Source organism: Oryctolagus cuniculus, chromosome 2 (genome assembly GCF_964237555.1).
Source record: "Oryctolagus cuniculus chromosome 2, mOryCun1.1, whole genome shotgun sequence".
NCBI classification, from domain to species: domain Eukaryota; kingdom Metazoa; phylum Chordata; class Mammalia; order Lagomorpha; family Leporidae; genus Oryctolagus; species Oryctolagus cuniculus.
This window is the reverse complement of record NC_091433.1, coordinates 177,760,764-177,777,301: the sequence shown is the minus strand read 5'-3', so window position 1 is coordinate 177,777,301 and position 16,538 is coordinate 177,760,764. Positions and strand designations below refer to the sequence as shown.

Below are 16,538 nucleotides of genomic sequence, written 5' to 3'. Positions count from 1 at the left end.
CGGAGTTGAACGCGAGGTGCGACGCGCACACGGCACATGGAGAGGGAGGGGCGGAGTCATCAAGCAAGCAGGTGTGACATGCACACAGCACACAGGGGCACGGGAGGGCGGAGTCAAATGCGAGCAGGTGTGACGTGCACACGGCACACGGGGAGAGGAGCTCGCTCTGGGAGGGAAGCAGGAAAGTGGGCAGGGCTTGCTGGGAGCCCATCTGTAAAGGGGAGGGGGCAGTGGCGTGTCACAGGGAAGGCGGCAGCTCAGCAAAGACCTGAAGGAGCAAACCGTGCGGCAGGGCAGGCTGGGGAGAGCTCGAGAGCCATGCAGAGCGTGGCGCACAGCTGAAAGGCGTGTGGAGCACCAGCGAGGAGGCCAGCGGCACGGGGCAGTGAGCGGAGGAGGGGCCATGGGGAAGCCCCCACTGAGACCCAGCCAGCAGGAGCACCCGACCGTGGCCTGCCATTCGCCCATTCCTTCTCCACTGCCCGCGCACTCGGCCTCGGTGCTCCTCCCCGTGGGATCCCAGCCGCCCTCCACCACGCTGTCCCCTGCGGCTTCAGACACCTCCTCTGTACTGGGGACCCTTCCCCTCCAGCCACGTCCAGGTCTCGGGGCCTCCCCCCCGAAGCAGCTTGGGGCACCTGCGGTCACCTGGGTATCACCCTGCCCTGAATCACGCTCACGACTCCCCCAGAAACCAGCCGCCCCCCAAAAGGCACCATGGCCACGTGCCGGCTCCGTGGGACGCGGAATCGGGCTCGTGCCAGCCTGGCCCTGCCCTCCGTCGGCCGGGGGGCTCCTGCCAGGTCCCCCACAACCTTCTGGCCCCTTCCTGTGGCTGCCCGCTCCGGGGCGGCGACTCACCGAGCCGTGGAGGCCGTTCTGGGCGGCGGCCTTCACGGCGGGCTGGGAGGCGATGATGAGGTAGGTCTCGATGCCCTTCTCCTCCAGGTAGTCGCAGCGGCTGCCCCCCTCGCCGGGCTCCACGTCGAACTCTCCCTTCAGGCAGTCCAGGGTGCTCTGGGAGATGTGCACGCGCCTGCGTTGCAGCAGGGGGGCGCTGAGCGCGGGCCGTCCTGCCACCAGCCCACTCCCCTCTGCGGCCCGGGCGGCTTTTCCGCGTGGGCTCCTGAGAGCCTCACGTGAGGTCAGGGGCCCCTGTCTGCGCTGGACTTGAACTCCACGGTGCCGAGGGCCGAGCGGTCCCCACCTCGCCCGAGTTCTACTTGCAAGCCCGGCAGCCAAGGGGTCACCACCAGGGACAGCACCGCGGTGGCCCTGGAAGGGAGGTGCTGACCAAGGAGGAGCGCAGGGCGAGGTCAGCCGCCTGCTGGCTGGTTCCGCGGAACCACACCGCGTCTGCAGAGCGCTCTCTCCCAGCCTGCAGCTTCCCGCGGGGAGACCAGGCTGTGACGTCAGCGAGTGAAGGAGTACGAGATGACGACCAGACCCAGGCAGCAGGAGAGGAACACTGCCCCTTAAGGCCCTTTACCCTCATCAGGGCGAGGGCCCGTCCCTGGGCCCCACGCCCACCCCCCTGGAAGGGACGCTCACCCGGGGATGCCGCCGGCCTCCATCTTGTTGGCCACTGTGACGTCGGTGGACCACACGTCGTACTGCCAGCGCTTCTGGCCCAGGACGCCCCCCAGTACAGTGCCCGTGTGCACCCCCACACGCATGTCCACGCCAGTCTTCGTCTTCTCCCGCACATACCTGCCAGGGACACACGGCAGGAGGGGTCGCACCTGGCCCTCGGCAGGTGGCCGTCCCCTCCTCTGCTCGGGCTCTCTCCCCCTCCAGGTTGGGGGGGTCTGGTGTGTGCACCCCCCCCCCCCCATTCTCTGTTTTCAGCCTGCATCCCAGCTGCAGAACCGAGGCTGGGTTACAGCAGGCTGGGGCCACGCCCGGGTTCAGCCACCGCAAGCCAGTGGGACAACCCTCAAAGCTATCTCCTTGCAGGAGGGGTAGACGCGGTGAGACCAGAGAGAGCAGAGATGGGGACACATTGGCGGGGCCGCGGGTCCCAGAAAATGTCACACACTTCAGAACTGCACCTTGCAGGGAGGTGAGCCACGTGCAGACCTCCTGAGGTCAGGCCGATGACTCATCAGCCCGAGGGGCCACAGCCGACTCCCCTGACCCCCTGACAGAGTCCCCCAAGCCGTACTGAGCACGAGGCCCGCCTCCTGTGGTGTCCAGGGCCAGAGCCCTCCCTCCCGGAGGTCCCCGCTTACGAGATGGCCTCCACCATGGCGAGCCCCATGAGGATGGAGCACACGGCGTGGTCCTCCCGGTAGTCGGGCAGCCCGCAGATGCAGTAGTAGCAGTCGCCCAGGATCTTGATCCGCAGCTGGTGGTATTTCTGAAAGGGCAGGGCGTGGCTGCAAGGAGAGCACCGCCACACCAGCAGCGGATGCCCCGCCCCCCGTGTAGCGCCCCCGTGCAGCGCACGCGCAGCCCCCGCAGGCCCTCGCAGGCGGTACTCACGGCCGCCAGCTTGTCGAAGCGCGCAAAGAGCTCGTTGAGCAGCTTCACGAGCTCCTGGGCGCTGCAGGCAGAGGAGAGCTGAGTGAAGCCCACGATGTCGGCGAAGAGGATGCTGCGAGAGGCGGCGAGGCGGGAGGTGAGGCCGGGCCCTGCGCCCCACCCCACGGCGGGAGCCCGTCTCGGCTCCACCCCCGGAGCAGTGAGACCCCCGTGCTTCCAGGCACTCTGCACAGGGACCCCTCTGCAGGCCTCCCCTCCCGCGCCCCCCCCCAGGTCGTGCGTGTACAGTGACGAGGCTGGACCAGGCAGCCCAAGCCCCTCCCACGCCGACACCTGCCAGTGTGGCTCTCCGACTGTTCCGTGTGTTCCATGGAGGAGCTGAGGTCAGGCCCGGGGAGGGGCTGGCCCTGGAGAGCCCGCAGCTCCCCACCCCCGCGGCCCCACGCGCGCACCTGACGTTCTCGTGGCGGTACATGTACATGGTGTTGAACTGCTGCTGGTCTTTCTGGCTCTCGTCCTTCTTCATGTCCTTCAACATCTCGTCGGCCACGTGCTTGGGCAGGATGGACAGCATGAGGTTCTCCTGCGGGGAGGAGCACGCGGACGCTGGGCTCCCGGGGGCAGGGGCTGCCCTGCGCACCTGCAGAGCCGAGGTCAGGTGGCCCGCGAGGAGCCCGCGCTCTGGCGAGAGCCAGCACCCGGGGACCACAGGGGCCTTCCACCCAGGAAGACTGGGGGCCGGGCCAGGCAGCTCCGGGTCGTGCTTGTTCAAGGTGGCGCCAGCCCCTTCCAAGCCCCGAGAGGAGCCAGAAAGGCTGCCGAGAAGCCCTGGTGTGGTGCTGCTCGGCGCCTCCTCCTGCAACAGGGGGTGCGAGGGTCCTGGGGCAGCCGCTGCAGAGGGAGCCCCCGAGGGCAGGACTGCAGGGGCACCTTCATGTCACCCACCCCCGCCTGTCCTGCTGGGGGCCCCGGCCGTGGGCACCTGACGTTCTTGCAGCGGTACATGTATGTGGTGTCACTGACAGACGCAACCTGAACCAAGACCTACAACGTGACAGGTGCCAGTGATACAAAACCTGCCAGGTGTGTGTTTCGCCGCCCCAGAGCTTAGGGTCCCACGGGGACACAGCAGTCTGAGCAGACAAGGCCCCACGAGAAGGGAGGGATCAGAATCAGCCAAGGTGGGCGTGGGGCAGCCAAGGAGGGCTCCTTGGTCTTGAAGACACGGTACGGAGAGCATTCCTGCTGGAGGGGCCACACGTACACAGACACAGACACAAAAACCCTACCGCCTTCAGGGATCTGCCAGTATTACAGAGAGAAACGGAGCCCAGCTCCAGAGGCAGGCACAGCGCACGCAGAGCAACCACACCAGCAACCACAGCTTGGGTGGGGTGGGAAGCCCGCGGCTGCTGCTCCATAGCGCACCGCTGCACCCAGCTGCGCCCCCTTCTTTCCATGTGGTCGCAGTGGCACCCTGCTCCCGCAGCGGAAGGGGCGGGGCAGCAGATACCACGCGGCCCGCGCGGCTTGGAGATACTGACTCTCTGGATGGCTTGGGCTCCTGGGTGGAGGGTGCCAGTCTCTGGAATACGGAACAAAGGAGGAGAACCTGGCGGGAGGGGCAGAAGGGAGGGGCTGCCCAGCGTCGTGTACTCCCGGGAAGGAAGCCGTGGGAAACGGAAGATGAGCGACACAGGCTGCAGGGCGGCCTCGATGATGACGGACAGCACAGGGCTGCCCCTGGGGAAGGCCAGGGAGGACGGTGTCTGCAAAGGGAGGGGAGAGGAGGAGGAGAGCCTCAAAGGCTGAGGTTTCGCGCGAGGGAAACTAAAAGGCGGGCAGGCGGGGAACTGAGGCCCGTGGGCCAGCCTGGAAGAGGCGGGGGCTGCACGGCCACAGAGTCGGCAGCGGAAGGTTGAGGATAAGAAAGTGAGGGGTTCAGCGACCCAAGTGCAGGTCACAGGAGCGACCGACGAAAGCCAGGAGCTGGTGTCTGGTCCTCGGCACGTGGGACCTGACGGGTGTGCACCAGGGCACAGGGGGGCAGAGGCCAGGGTCCCGGGCTGCTAGGGCAGGAGGAGCGACCTTGCCCTCCGCCAAGGCCCAGGCAGGAGAGCCGGCCATGCTGATCCACTCTGCCGTGTCCAGCGGGCCCAGGGAACACCGCTCAACCTGTGTTTTGGATGCACCTGCTCTGGGTCAGGAGGGGCCGGCACAGGTTCAAGTGCTATCCTCCAGGAGGAGCTGCCAAGAGGTCCCAGAGGCTTCCCCACCCCGAGGAGAAGCAGCCCTGTTGCAGGGACAGCCCTGCCTGTCTGCTGTCCGCAGCCCAGGAGCCCCTGGCTGCCCACCGGTCCTGCCCCAAGGGGGACCCGGTCTCCTGGGCTCTGCGAATTCACGGCGGGGTAGGGGGAGAATGAACCATCTTTCGTGCCGTCATCACCGGGTAGGACATCAACGAGGCCCTCTGCCCAGCACGCGGAGCCCAGGGAGCACTCACACTGGTTTCACTCCGACTTTCCCATTTCAAGGGCAGTGGCTCTTTCCCCGTTAAACACCTCGCCCAGGAAACATCGCTGCAGCCCAGGAATGAGAAGCCAAGGTAACCCAGGTGCGCCAGATCCTGGCTCCGCCTGAGCCCTCGGGGAGGCCGAGCCAAGCAGGTGCAGGTAACTCAGGTGACCCTGTCCCTCAGCTGGGGGGGGGGCAAGGTGAGGGAAGGCTGATGCAAAGGGATGGGTGCGGGGGGGTCTCTGGTAGACCTGGAGCCCCCTCCCCTAAGCCTAACGAACACGGGCACCGTGGAGAAAGCTCTCAGTTTGGACAAAGGAGCAACCTCTGGGAAAGTGCTCAAGGAAACCCAGACAGGCCCTGCAGCGCCAAGCGGCTTGCGGAGCTGCTGGAGTCCCGGCGGGCAGGGGCCAGGGGTCTGCCGCAGGTGGGCGGGAGGCAGCGGTGAGCACAGGGACCCGGGAGTCCCAGCCTGGCCAGGAGCGCGCTGCCCCAGACAGTGATGAAGAGCATGGGGCCTTGGGCTCGACGGCGCGGTCAGATCCCAGGCCTGTCCACATGCACTGGCTATCAGACAAGTTCCTAAGCTTCTCTGTGCCGTGTCTCCTGGATGCGGCCAAGGGTGTGGGTGTGCAGACGGCGGGTATTGTGGGAACATGAGGCCGGATCTCCCTCTGGGCCCCAAAGCCGGCTTCCGCGCTACAGACCGAGAGCTCCTGCCGGTGCAGGCGGAACCACGCATGGGACGCAGGCCGGATCCTGTCTTCCGATCGGCCCCAGCCTCTCTCTCTGCCCTGCTCCCCACCTCCACCTCTTTGCTCACCTGCGTGGTCACCCAGAGCGCTGCTTAAGGTGTGCAGCGTGGATCAGTGCAAGGGGTGTGGGGAGGGCCTGCCCGGGGGCATGAGCGGGGGAGGGATGCCAAACGAGGTTTAAGAAGACAGCAGTGCCACACTGGGCTCCCTGACAGCCTGCGTGCTGCAGCCGGGGCCACACGCCTGCCCTCTCAGACTCCGCCCCAGGTGCCCTCCCGCCACAAAAGCTTTTCTGGGCTCCCTTGGATTCTGGGGGACTGCAGAAGCCAATCCAATCCCACAAGGAGCTCCAGGCCTCTCACCTCCAGGCCCGCCCCTGCCCCTCCTTCTGCCACAGCCTGGGGCCCCAGGGCCAGCCAGTGAGGAACTAACCCGGGGCAGCCCCAAGGCCCAAAATACAGGTGCCCAGAGCCAAGGCTGCAGCTTCCCTCGGGCGTGGGGGCGGGAACTTCACTTTCGCATTATGTCTCTCCTTAACCTTTTCCAAGAGCAATCTACGAGTCTAGAGGTAGGAAATCCTCTTACGGACAGCAGTAAAGGAGCCGCAGCTGTAAACTAGGGCTACCGACACACTCGCGTGGCTTATGGAAACCTCACAGTCAACCCCAAAGGGCAGCAGGCAAACCGTCCACCCCAAGTCATTCTGGGAACAAGATGGGCCTTAAAGGAGGAGGCCCCGCGGCAGGGAGGGCAGATGGAACTTGACAGCAAGAATGGGGCAGAGCAGGAGGCTGTGGGTGTGGGGACTTGGCAGGAAAGCCCCTCTGGTGGCCGGAGCCCGGAGGGAGAACAGCCTCCTCCCCCCACCCCCACCCCCCGCCACGTCCCAAGCCCCTGGTGACAGCCTCTGAAGGGGCCTCCCCGGCGCCTGTCGCTCCTCGTTTTCGTGGAGGAACGACACTAAACCCTGCCTAAGCTTCATATCCGAGTCACAGCACCATTATGTCGCTCCCCCTCTTCATGGAGGAACGACACAGGACCCTGCGCTGTTCTTTTGTCTGCTCGGCCCTCCCCGGGTTTGCTGCTGGTTCTTCCCGGGTTGGCTACCAACCCTTCCACCTCTGTGGAAGGGCGGTTCCCCCTGGCCACTTTCCCCACTTCCGCGGGGGAGCGGCACACCGCCGGCCGGCTCTCTCGGGGGCTGCACAGGTGTTCCTTCAGATGTTCCCCTTAGATGTTCCTGGTGCATGTTGTCTCTCTCCTCCTTTATAGTCCTCTTCCGCCAATCCCAACTCGGCTGCCCACACGCCGAGTACGCTGCTCTCCTCCAATCAGGAGCAGGTCCTACAGGTTATTGGTTGAACTGGAGGCAGCTGTGTAGAAGCTGTTTCTCCCTTCTCAGCGCCATATTGTGGGAGAGCAGATGCATAGAATAAGTCTTAATTCCAGTAACTTAGTCTAGTCCGAGTTGCTCCCCACAGGCGCCGCCCTCCACAGATCTCCTGAGCCCTGTGCGCCCAGCACCCTGCCTCTCCCATCCCCACTCCTACTGCTTTCCTCTGTACCCGCCCTGTGTACCCCGCCGTGGGCCACCCCTCCCTACACCCGCGTGCTGACACCTGCCTCCCACACACCCCCCAGAAAGCCCCTGGCCGCACTGCCCCCCCCACCTTCCTGCTGGAGTTGACCTTGCTTGCCCTGGTACTTCAGAGGTTCTAATCCCTCTCCTCCATCCTGGCCCCGCTTAAGGGTGTGACGTGAGCCAGGATCTTTTAAGGAAACGCTCTTACACACAGGATCTCGGATCACCATTCCAAGGCCCCAGGTGAAAGACCCCAACCCTATGATGTGTGTTTCAGGGGCGGGCGGGGGGGGGGGAGGTGCAGGTGCACTTGTTTGGTGGGTCTAACAGGGGGAGGGGCCGCTAGGCTAGCTCAGGGGCCAGAGCTGATGGACATGGCTGTGAGGCAGAGCACTGCTCTTCCAAAAACAGTAGCTACATGTTTTAGGAATCCTAAGAATGTTCCCAACCTTTGACCCATTAATGGCTCCTCTGAATTTAGCCAAAGGAAACAATTCAAATAAGTTAAAAAAAATTGTGCAAGGTCTACACTGTAGTATGACAACACTTGTGGGAAAAACTCTAAGCCAATGGCTAAACTGTGACGAAAGCTCACGCAACCTTAAAAACGATCATGATCCAAACCGGCACAACAAAAAAACGTGCAGCGGGTGGGCAGGGCTGGATCGTATTCTGGGAAGGTGGTGCTGAGACACACGGGGGCACAGCTACAAAGACAGCATTCGGGCAAAAGGAATTTAACCTGGGGATGGAACTGAGGGAAACTTTAAGTGGCTTTCCAAGTCCTTATACAGCGGTGGCCGCTCTTTGTCCAACTCATTTTCAAGGTGGAAATGCACACAAACCTCCGGGTGCCTCCAGCTGCGATCCCAGCCCTGACCCCAGCGTCTCTGTGACAGCCTTCTCAGAAAGGAACGGCCCTTGGGGCTGGCACTGTGGCGCAGCGGGTTAAAGGCCCCGGCATCCCATATAGACGCTGGTTCTAGTCCCAGCTGCTCCTCTTCTGATCCAGCTCTCTGCTGTGGCCTGGGAAAGCGGTAGGTGATGGCCCAAGTCCTTGGGCCCCTGCACCCACGTGGGAGACCCTGAAGAAGCTCCTGGCTTCGGATTGGCGCAGCTCTGGCCATTGTGGCCATTTGGGGAGTGGATCAGCGGATGGAGGACCTTTTTCTGTCTCCCAGCGCCCCACTGTAACTCTACCTCTCAAATAAATAAAATCTTAAAAAGGAAAGGAATGGCCCTGCAAGGCCAGCCTGGGGTCGGCTCCGCAATTCTGTGTCCTCCGATGGCCTGAGAAAGCAGACCTGTGGCGGGGAGAAAGCAAGGAGCCCACGGCCCGGGGCGGGCAAGGGGAGGCGCGGTGCCTGGGGAGCCCCGGCAAACAGCAGCTCCCGGGGCACGTGGACACCCGTGACTGACAGCCAGCTCCCCCGTCCTCGGCTGCAACGCTCCATCCACCATAGACTTCCGGTACAAGCGCAACACCCATCCCCCACGTCAGTGTTGGCCACAGAGGGCAGGCGGGGGCAGCAGCTTGAGGGCCCTGACCAGGTCACCCGCACCCTGCTCCCTGCCACTGAGGCGGCAGTGGGCTCGCAGCCCCAGACCTAGTCACACCTCAGGAGCCCAGGGCAGCACCTGCGCTCCAGGCCCCGCCCACCAGGCCTCCCCCGCGGCGCATGCGCAGGCGCTGCATCCTCGGCCTATAGGGCAAGGCAGGTGCCTGCGGGACTTCACGCCTCAGTCCCCGCGCGGGGCTGGGCTGGCACACGATTGGCCTATCCACTCAGAAGTTGGCGAGACGCCACCTGAGGAGCAGGGTCTTAAGGAAACTGAGGGGAAGAGGCTTGTGTGTGAGTCAGAGGCAGGTTTGTACACGGGAGTGACATTTTTTTCTGGAAGATTCTACCACCCAGACCACTGCCTCCAGCCAGGTGGGACCAGGATGCTGGTGAGAGGGGTCCACGGAAAACAAAGCGTCTGCAGAGCTCGGAGGCACACTTCGGAAGCAGCCCACACCGGGAGAACTTTACAGGTGGTCTCAACCTCCCTCTCACGTCCCCACAAGGAAGCCCCCAGGAGACTCCTCTCCACAGCACCAAATGGGTTATCCAGCCTGATAACACTGAGTGATAAAACCTCATGGCCCCCCACTGTGGGGAGGGAAGGCACCCTAGGGGCAGCTCCTCTGCCCAGCATTGGAGGGGCCACCCAGTCTGACAGCACCGAGTAGCGAAACCCTGGGAGCCTGGGCCAGCGCTGTGGCTTAGTGGGTGAAGCGAGCATCCCGCATGGGCGTAGGTTCAAGCCCTGGCTGGGGAATGAACCAGCAAATGAAGACCTCTCTCTCTGCCTCTCTGTAACTGCCTTTCAAATTAAAAAATTATTTTTTAAGATTTGTTTATTTATTTGAAAGGCAGAGTTAGAGAGAGAGAGAGAGAGAGAGAGAGAAAGGTCTCCATTGCTGGTTCACTCCCCAGATGGCCGCAATGGCCAGAGTTCTGCCAATCCAAAGCCAGGAGCCAGGAGCCTCCTCCAGGTTTCCCACATGGGTGCAGGGGCCCAAGCACTTGGGCCATCCTCCACTGCTTCCCCAGGCCATAGCTGAGATCTGGATCAGAAGTGGATCAGCCGGGACTTGAGCCGTTGCCCATGTGGTATGCTGGCACCGCAGGTGGCTTTACCTGCTATGCCACCGCAATGACACCATGAATGAATGAATGAATGAACGAATGAACAAACCCTGGCAGGAACGGCACCTGATTCTCAGTCAGCAACCCCTCTGTCCTGGAGGAGGAGGAGGAAGAGGAGCGGAGGGAGAACCACGGACCCTAGACCTTCTTTATTTACTTGTGTCTGCTCACTTAAGTCTGTTTTTATAAGGGTTTTATAATGTGGTTTTCAGAACTGAACTGAAACCGGCACTCCATCTTCGGAAAACTCGAATTCCACGATGTTCGTTGTCATGACTGAGGTATGGTCATTCTCGCATCCCTGAATACATCCGTAAGGATCCTCGTTGTCAGGTGAATGTGATCAGCCCCAGGCCCGTATGCACGGGCTGGTCCCCAGCGTCTTTGTAGCCCGCAGTACCCTGGGTCCTGGCCTGTGGGTGCTCACTCCTGAACTTGACTCTGTGGGCAGCCTTTGGAGAACCGTGGAGAGAGGACATGTCCTCAGCTCAGGGCTCCTGTTTGAGGGAGGCTGAGCAGACTGACAGGGCGACAGGACCCGCTAACCCCAAAGGCGGCTTTGCGACAGCATTTGAAAGATGAATGAGCCTTGTTGGAGGAGCAGTGGCCTCCTCATCTGGGGTGGAGTAGAGCTGGATTCCTGTGCTGGACAAATGGGTGGTCTCTGGGCCTCTTTCCAAAGTGTAAATCCTTTCAGAAGGCAAAGTTCAAAAGAGACAAGGGCGTGGACAGCATGTCACCGAGACAACTGGAGGGTTTTACTCCGGCGTGATCGGGCAGAAAGTACAGATGAAATTTCAGAGGAATAAAGGCAATTATCTCTCCTGGAGCCCCCCAAAGCAGCTGCAGAACGTGGGGGAGGCACAGTGCATCTGATACAGGCAGGCAGGTAGGATTAAGTTAATTAGATTCATGAGCTGGAAAACCACGCCCCCCATGATCTCACACTCCTACCTAATCTTACCTGTATACGCCCACCTGTTAGCCACGCCCCTTCTGAAAGTGAATAAAAGGCCCAGGGCCCGCCCTGCTTCACTCCTATGCACAGACTTTGCTAACTGGCCCGTGGCTCCCCGCCTGCTCTCTGCCTGGTGTGGGCTCCCCAGCTCACGTTTCTAAACCCCTTCTCCCTCTTATAAAGCCCTCATTTCTCTCATTCCCTAAATAAATGCTAAACCTTACCGTGTTGCCTGTTTTATTCAAGCTGACATTTGGAATTCTTACCTAAATAGACACCAAGGACCCCTGGAATATTAATATTAAAATAACCGATAATTTTGAAATAAAGGTAACCGATTTCACATCCACCCTGGGCCGAGGGGGGAGTCTCCCATTTGAGCTGCTTTCGAGTTAAAATGAATTCACCACGTGAAACAGTCACCTCCACAAGCCCCTCAGCTCTGGGCTGTGTGGCCGGAAAATGAGGCCAGGAAGCTGCAGCGTGGAGGAGGGCGGAGCCGGGCCGTGCAGGGGCGCGCTGAAGGCTGCCTTCAGAGAGGCAGGAATTTTTAAAGAATGTGCAGCGCTGAAGGCCTCGGAGAGCTCCCATTCCTGGCCACCGGGTGGGCTCGGTGGGCGCTGCCTGGGGTGCTCCGGCCACGCCCCGGGCACTGAGGCCAGGGCGCAGGATGGGGCCTGCAGAGAAGGAGGGAGACAACTGCTCCACCGCCTCTCCCCAGCCCTGCAGAGCCGCGAGGAGTCTTCCGAAAACCCAGGGTGGTAACAAAAGTCAGGGTTCCAACCTTTCTCTGGGAAAGAGAACAAGCCCTGAACGTCCCTAGGAAGCTTTCTGGGAAGAGTACAAAACCGCCCAGCTCTGGGGAGAAGCACAGAGGCTGGCCCCGGCAGTGTGCAGCCTGGGGGTGGAGCCCGGTCACAGGGGCCTGGGCCTGGATCCTCGGCCTCCCGCCACCCCGGGCCAGGGTCTCCTCGGCTGGGAACACAGAGCTGCTGGGCTTCCAGGTAGGCAGTGAGCCCCTGGCCAGAGCAGTCGGCGGCTCCGCATGACTCATGCCAGGCCTTGCCTTGGGCTGGCTCAGGAGGAGACAGAAGGAGGCCAGCACAGCTCCCGAGGGCTCGGCTCTTACGGCTGATGCGCTGACGAAGCAGTCAGGAGTTAATTACAGCAAGGTGGCCAGGAGGGATTTGTATGAATGAGCTCGGCTGCTGAGAGCCGTGTTCTACAACATCCTTGCAAGAGGGAAGGAGAGGGAGGGAGAGACGGACACTGCGCAGGGAGACTGGGTGGACCCAAGCGGGTGCGGGCTCAGTGTCCGTGTGAGGCACGTGTGTGACGTCTGCATGTCGGCAGGGTGCGGCCGTGCCTGCATACACTACCTATGTTCTGTGTGTTCATGCACACACACACAGATGCAGCGATGTCACTATGACCTGGGCACAGGCTGTGAGCAGACCCACAGCTGTTCTGGTCCCACTTGGTCCAGATCTGGGGGGCTCCCAGGCTATCTGGAAGCCGAAAGGCCACTGGGCCCCGTCAGGGTGTCCGTCCTGGCCTCATCACCTGAGCAGAGGTTTCAGGAGGTGGGGAGTGAAGAGCAGGAGGACCAGGCCTGCCAGCCCCACAGCCCACCCCTCCTGGAAGGGAGGACGAAGGCCCAGAGCCACAGGTGCTGCTGCCCCATCCGGAAGACCTGGTCACCACCTGTCACAGGATGGCCACCGGTCATCCACACCACTTCCTGAACTAAGTACTGGGCGGAGCTGACTGTTGAGAGCGAGGTAAACAGTGCTCTGAAGAGCTTGTGGACGGCGGGGGCGGGTGCTCTCCCAGGGCAGCAGTGTTTTGCTGTCTTTGGCCAAAGGCTGTGGGAATTTAGAGCGGAGGAGGAGCTCCATAGCTAAAAATTTAACGACCTTGCCAATGACCCTGCAGCATGAGACTCGGCACCAGCCTGCGTCCCTCGAGTTCTCAGGAAAGGGCCCGGCCACCTCCAGGCTGTGTCCTCTGGGACCAATGTGGAGTCCTCAGACCCAGGCCGGCCAGAGCACTGCCCCTGCCAGGGGAGGGGACGGGGCACTGAGCACGGGGGACGTCTGGGGGGCCGCTGTGCACGCCGGGGGACTGGGGCATCAGGAGACGGCCGCGTGTGTGGTACCTGGAGCCCTCACCGAGGGCCCAGAGCACGAGCTCCTTAGAGGGCTGCAGAGTTAATGAGCTGTCAACCAGGAGCCGAGGCCCCAGGGGCCAGCCATAACCTCCAGAACAGAACTCCCCGCAACCACGGAGGGATTCTGTTCCTGTGCTGTCCAGCGTGGTAGCCACGCGCAGCTTTGGAGCGCACGAGATGTGTCTAGCACAACCAAGGAACTTCAGCTTTCCAAGTTTAATTCAACAGCTACCCACGGCCTGGGGCTACCGTGTTGGCCCACGCTGCTCCGGCTAAGGACAGCTACGCGCCAGCTCTGAGGAGGGGCAGAGAGGAGCTGCCTCGAGCCCTGGGCTATGGTCACAGCTGCGGTGCAGGAGTGTTTGCAATGTCTGCCACGGACGCACACGCTCCCTGCTCTGACCTTGCCCCAGGAGCAGCAGCTCAGCACTGCCGTGGGTGTGAGGGCCCACGCTGATAAAAATCTCCCCTCTGCCAGGGTTCCCACGGGTGCGCTGCCTCCCTTTGCTGCCTCCCACCGAAGCGGTGAATCCGGCCAGTGGACTAACCGAATGCCTCACCTTCCTTCACTCCCTCCATGCCAACCTGGCCCAGTGCAGCCCAAAACAGCTTCTGAGTGGTCTCTTGACTCCAGCCCCCCCCCCACACAAGGAGCCAAGAACCTTCCTCCAGTGACAGCTCAGTCCCTCCCAGTATCATTCTCCGTCACCCGCCACCTACACACACGCTCCCCAAAGCGCATGTGTGCACAGGCTAACTCGCTGCTAACCAACCCCCACCTCTGCCCCTCACTCCCATCAAGACCCTTTCTATCCACCACCAACCATTTGCCAGGACCCTTCCCTCATCTGGAAAAGCTGCCCCCCGCATCCACGTCCACCGTGTTTGTTAACTCCGATGACAAACACTTCTAAGACACGCCTGGGGCTGCCTGGGGCCGCCCTCCGTCCTCCACCCTGCCTTGGCCATTCCTTCTCGCATGTTCGTTCTGTGCCAGGTGCTTTGGTTTGCCCTCGCTCGCTTCCTCTTGCTGTGATGTAACAGTGGTGACATCCAGGCGCGGCCCCAGCCAGATCTTCTGGGGTCTTCCGTCGCACGCTGCTTTTGCCAGTTTGAGTACAACCTGTCGCATCCTGAACCAGGCAGGCCAGGACACAGCGGGGACCTGGCTGATGTGGTGAGACAGTCACTGCTGATTTCTACTGTGATTTCTACTGGGCTCTGCCCTCTGCATCCTTGGCCAGCTCTGCCAAGCCCCCAGGTGGCTCTGAGGCAGAGCAGTGGGTGGGGCAGGTCTAGGACTCACCTGCCTTCCTATCAGTCCTTGGGCAGAAGCAATGACTGCATCCAAGACTCAGCGGGTGCTATCTGGTCGCCAGCACGTTCCAAGGTACCGTCCCACAGCCTCGCCCCAGCGGGGCCCACACAGAAGGCTGCACACGCAGCCCAGAGCCCTCAAACCTGCCAGCGCTGTGAGCGACGCACGGAACGAGCTCCATATGCAGAAAGCGCCTGACGGCGTCCCAGCCAACTCCCCACCTAGACGTCCACAGGGCATCTCAAGCTTATTATCAAGGCCTGGCCCCAGCCCCAGCACCTGTCCCGTTGCCCATCTGTAGAGGCAACTCTGGCCTCTTGGCGGCTTCCAGGCTAAAACCCGGTGAGTCCCCCACCTCCCAGGCCATCGAGGGAAATCCTGTCATCTCTGCTTTCAAGACCCGAACCACCTTGCCCCGCCCCTCTTCCCTACCACTGCCTCCCGTGTGGCCTGAGCCAAGCCTCGTGCTCAGATGCTGCACAGCTGCCTACTGGCCGCCCTGCCACGCTGATCCATTTACAACCTGAGACCTTCCGGGGCTGCCCTCCCGTTCCGGGAACAGCCCAGGTGCAGGGTCTCGGCCTCACCTCCCTCGGCACCGCCTACCCTGGCCTCCTGGACATCCCAGGAATTCTCGGGGCCTCTACTCCAACTGCCCCCTTCCAGAACAATGCGTGCTCATGTTCTCGCTGCCTCAGCCCTACTTGGGCTGACCCTAGGAGAAAACCTCCCCGGACACCTGCCCCACGCCCTGCCTAAGCCCTTCCCTGACTTGAGCGCTGCTCTCTCGCTCCTGACGTGGCTCCTGCTTCTCTGTCACCACGCTCACAGCTGTAGCCCCGGGGCCCAGCAGGGAGCCCGAGTGGTTTGGATGTTCTCCTTTAGATCTCTCTCTCAATCCTACACTGTTCCCATGTCATAGGGAAACGGACTCAGAGGGCACAGTAATTATTTCAGAGTTACGTGGGCCAAGCTGGGATGTGCATACAAACCTCATTCTTGAGTCTTGCAATGACAAATCTCTCCACTTCCCAGGACAGTAAAAAATCTAGGGTTTTTGGGGCCAGCACTGTGGCATAGCAGGTAAAACCACTACCCGCAGTGCCGGCATCCCGTATGGGTGCTGGTTTGAGTCCCGGCTGCTCCACTTCTGATCCAGCTCTCTGCTATAGCCTGGGAAAGCAGTGGAAAGTGGCCCAAGTGCTCAGGCTTCTGCATCCAAGTGGGAGACCCGGAAGAGGCTGCTGGCTCCTGGCTCCAGATCGGCCCAGCTCTGGCCATTGCAGCCATTTGGGGAGTGAACCAGCAGATGAAAACCTCTCTCTCCCTCTCTCCCTCCCCCTCCCTCCCTCCCTCTCTCCCTCTCTCTCTTTCCCCCTCTCCCCACCTCTGTAACTCTGCCTTTCAAATAATTAAATAAATCTTTTAATAATTAAATTAATCTTTTAAATCTTTTAAACTCCTTCTGACAACCAGATAAACGTGGGGTGCACAACACTGGCCACAGGCAGCAGCCTCTGTAAGAGTCTGGAGAGAAAATGCTGCCGAGGACGCAGCCAGAGTACACGAGCTGCCAGAGTGGCCGGGGCCCCGCAGGAAGCCACCCAGCCAGTGCGGGGGTCACCGGCAGCGCTGCCCTCCCACTCCCACCAGGAGCTCACCACGGCCCCGGGACCCGCACACGGGGAGCTGCTCACCTGCAGATCTAAAGCACGGGCTGTCGTGCTAATCCCCGGATGTCAGTGTGCCGAACGTTCTGTGACACCGGAGAGGTAGGGGGCAGACCGAGAGAGCACTAACCACTGCTTCACATCACGGGACCCCACCTCCTGGCTTCCCTGTGCCCGAGAGGCCTCCCCGGCTCAATAAAAACCACACATCCGCGGCCCATCTGGGAGTGTTTCCAGGCTGAGCTGGGGTGGGGGCGTGTCTCTGTGGCCCCTGGCAGGTGTGACGTGGCTTTGACACACCTGTGCTGGGTGCTGGTGACACTAAACTGGGCAATGACAGTGAGCAGGAGTGGAAACACAGCTCTACCCCTCTCCATCCCAGCCTCACCTCCTC

The 16,538-nt window shown here is 61.7% G+C and overlaps 1 protein-coding gene across 4 annotated transcripts in view; it reads right to left on the bottom strand.

Annotated features, from left to right (window-relative positions):
- The window catches only part of ADCY3 (adenylate cyclase 3), an 83,161-nt gene that overhangs the window by 11,776 nt on the left and 54,847 nt on the right, over positions 1 to 16,538 (bottom strand). For all 4 annotated transcript variants that reach the window (XM_051843203.2, XM_051843204.2, XM_051843206.2 and 1 more), the window contains exons 4-8: positions 2,937 to 3,067; positions 2,485 to 2,596; positions 2,232 to 2,359; positions 1,552 to 1,710; positions 862 to 1,036 (exon numbers count right to left, since the gene is read on the bottom strand). In XM_051843203.2, the coding sequence (XP_051699163.2) occupies positions 862 to 1,036; positions 1,552 to 1,710; positions 2,232 to 2,359; positions 2,485 to 2,596; positions 2,937 to 3,067 (705 nt within the window). The remainder of the gene's footprint in view (positions 1 to 861; positions 1,037 to 1,551; positions 1,711 to 2,231; positions 2,360 to 2,484; positions 2,597 to 2,936; positions 3,068 to 16,538) is intronic.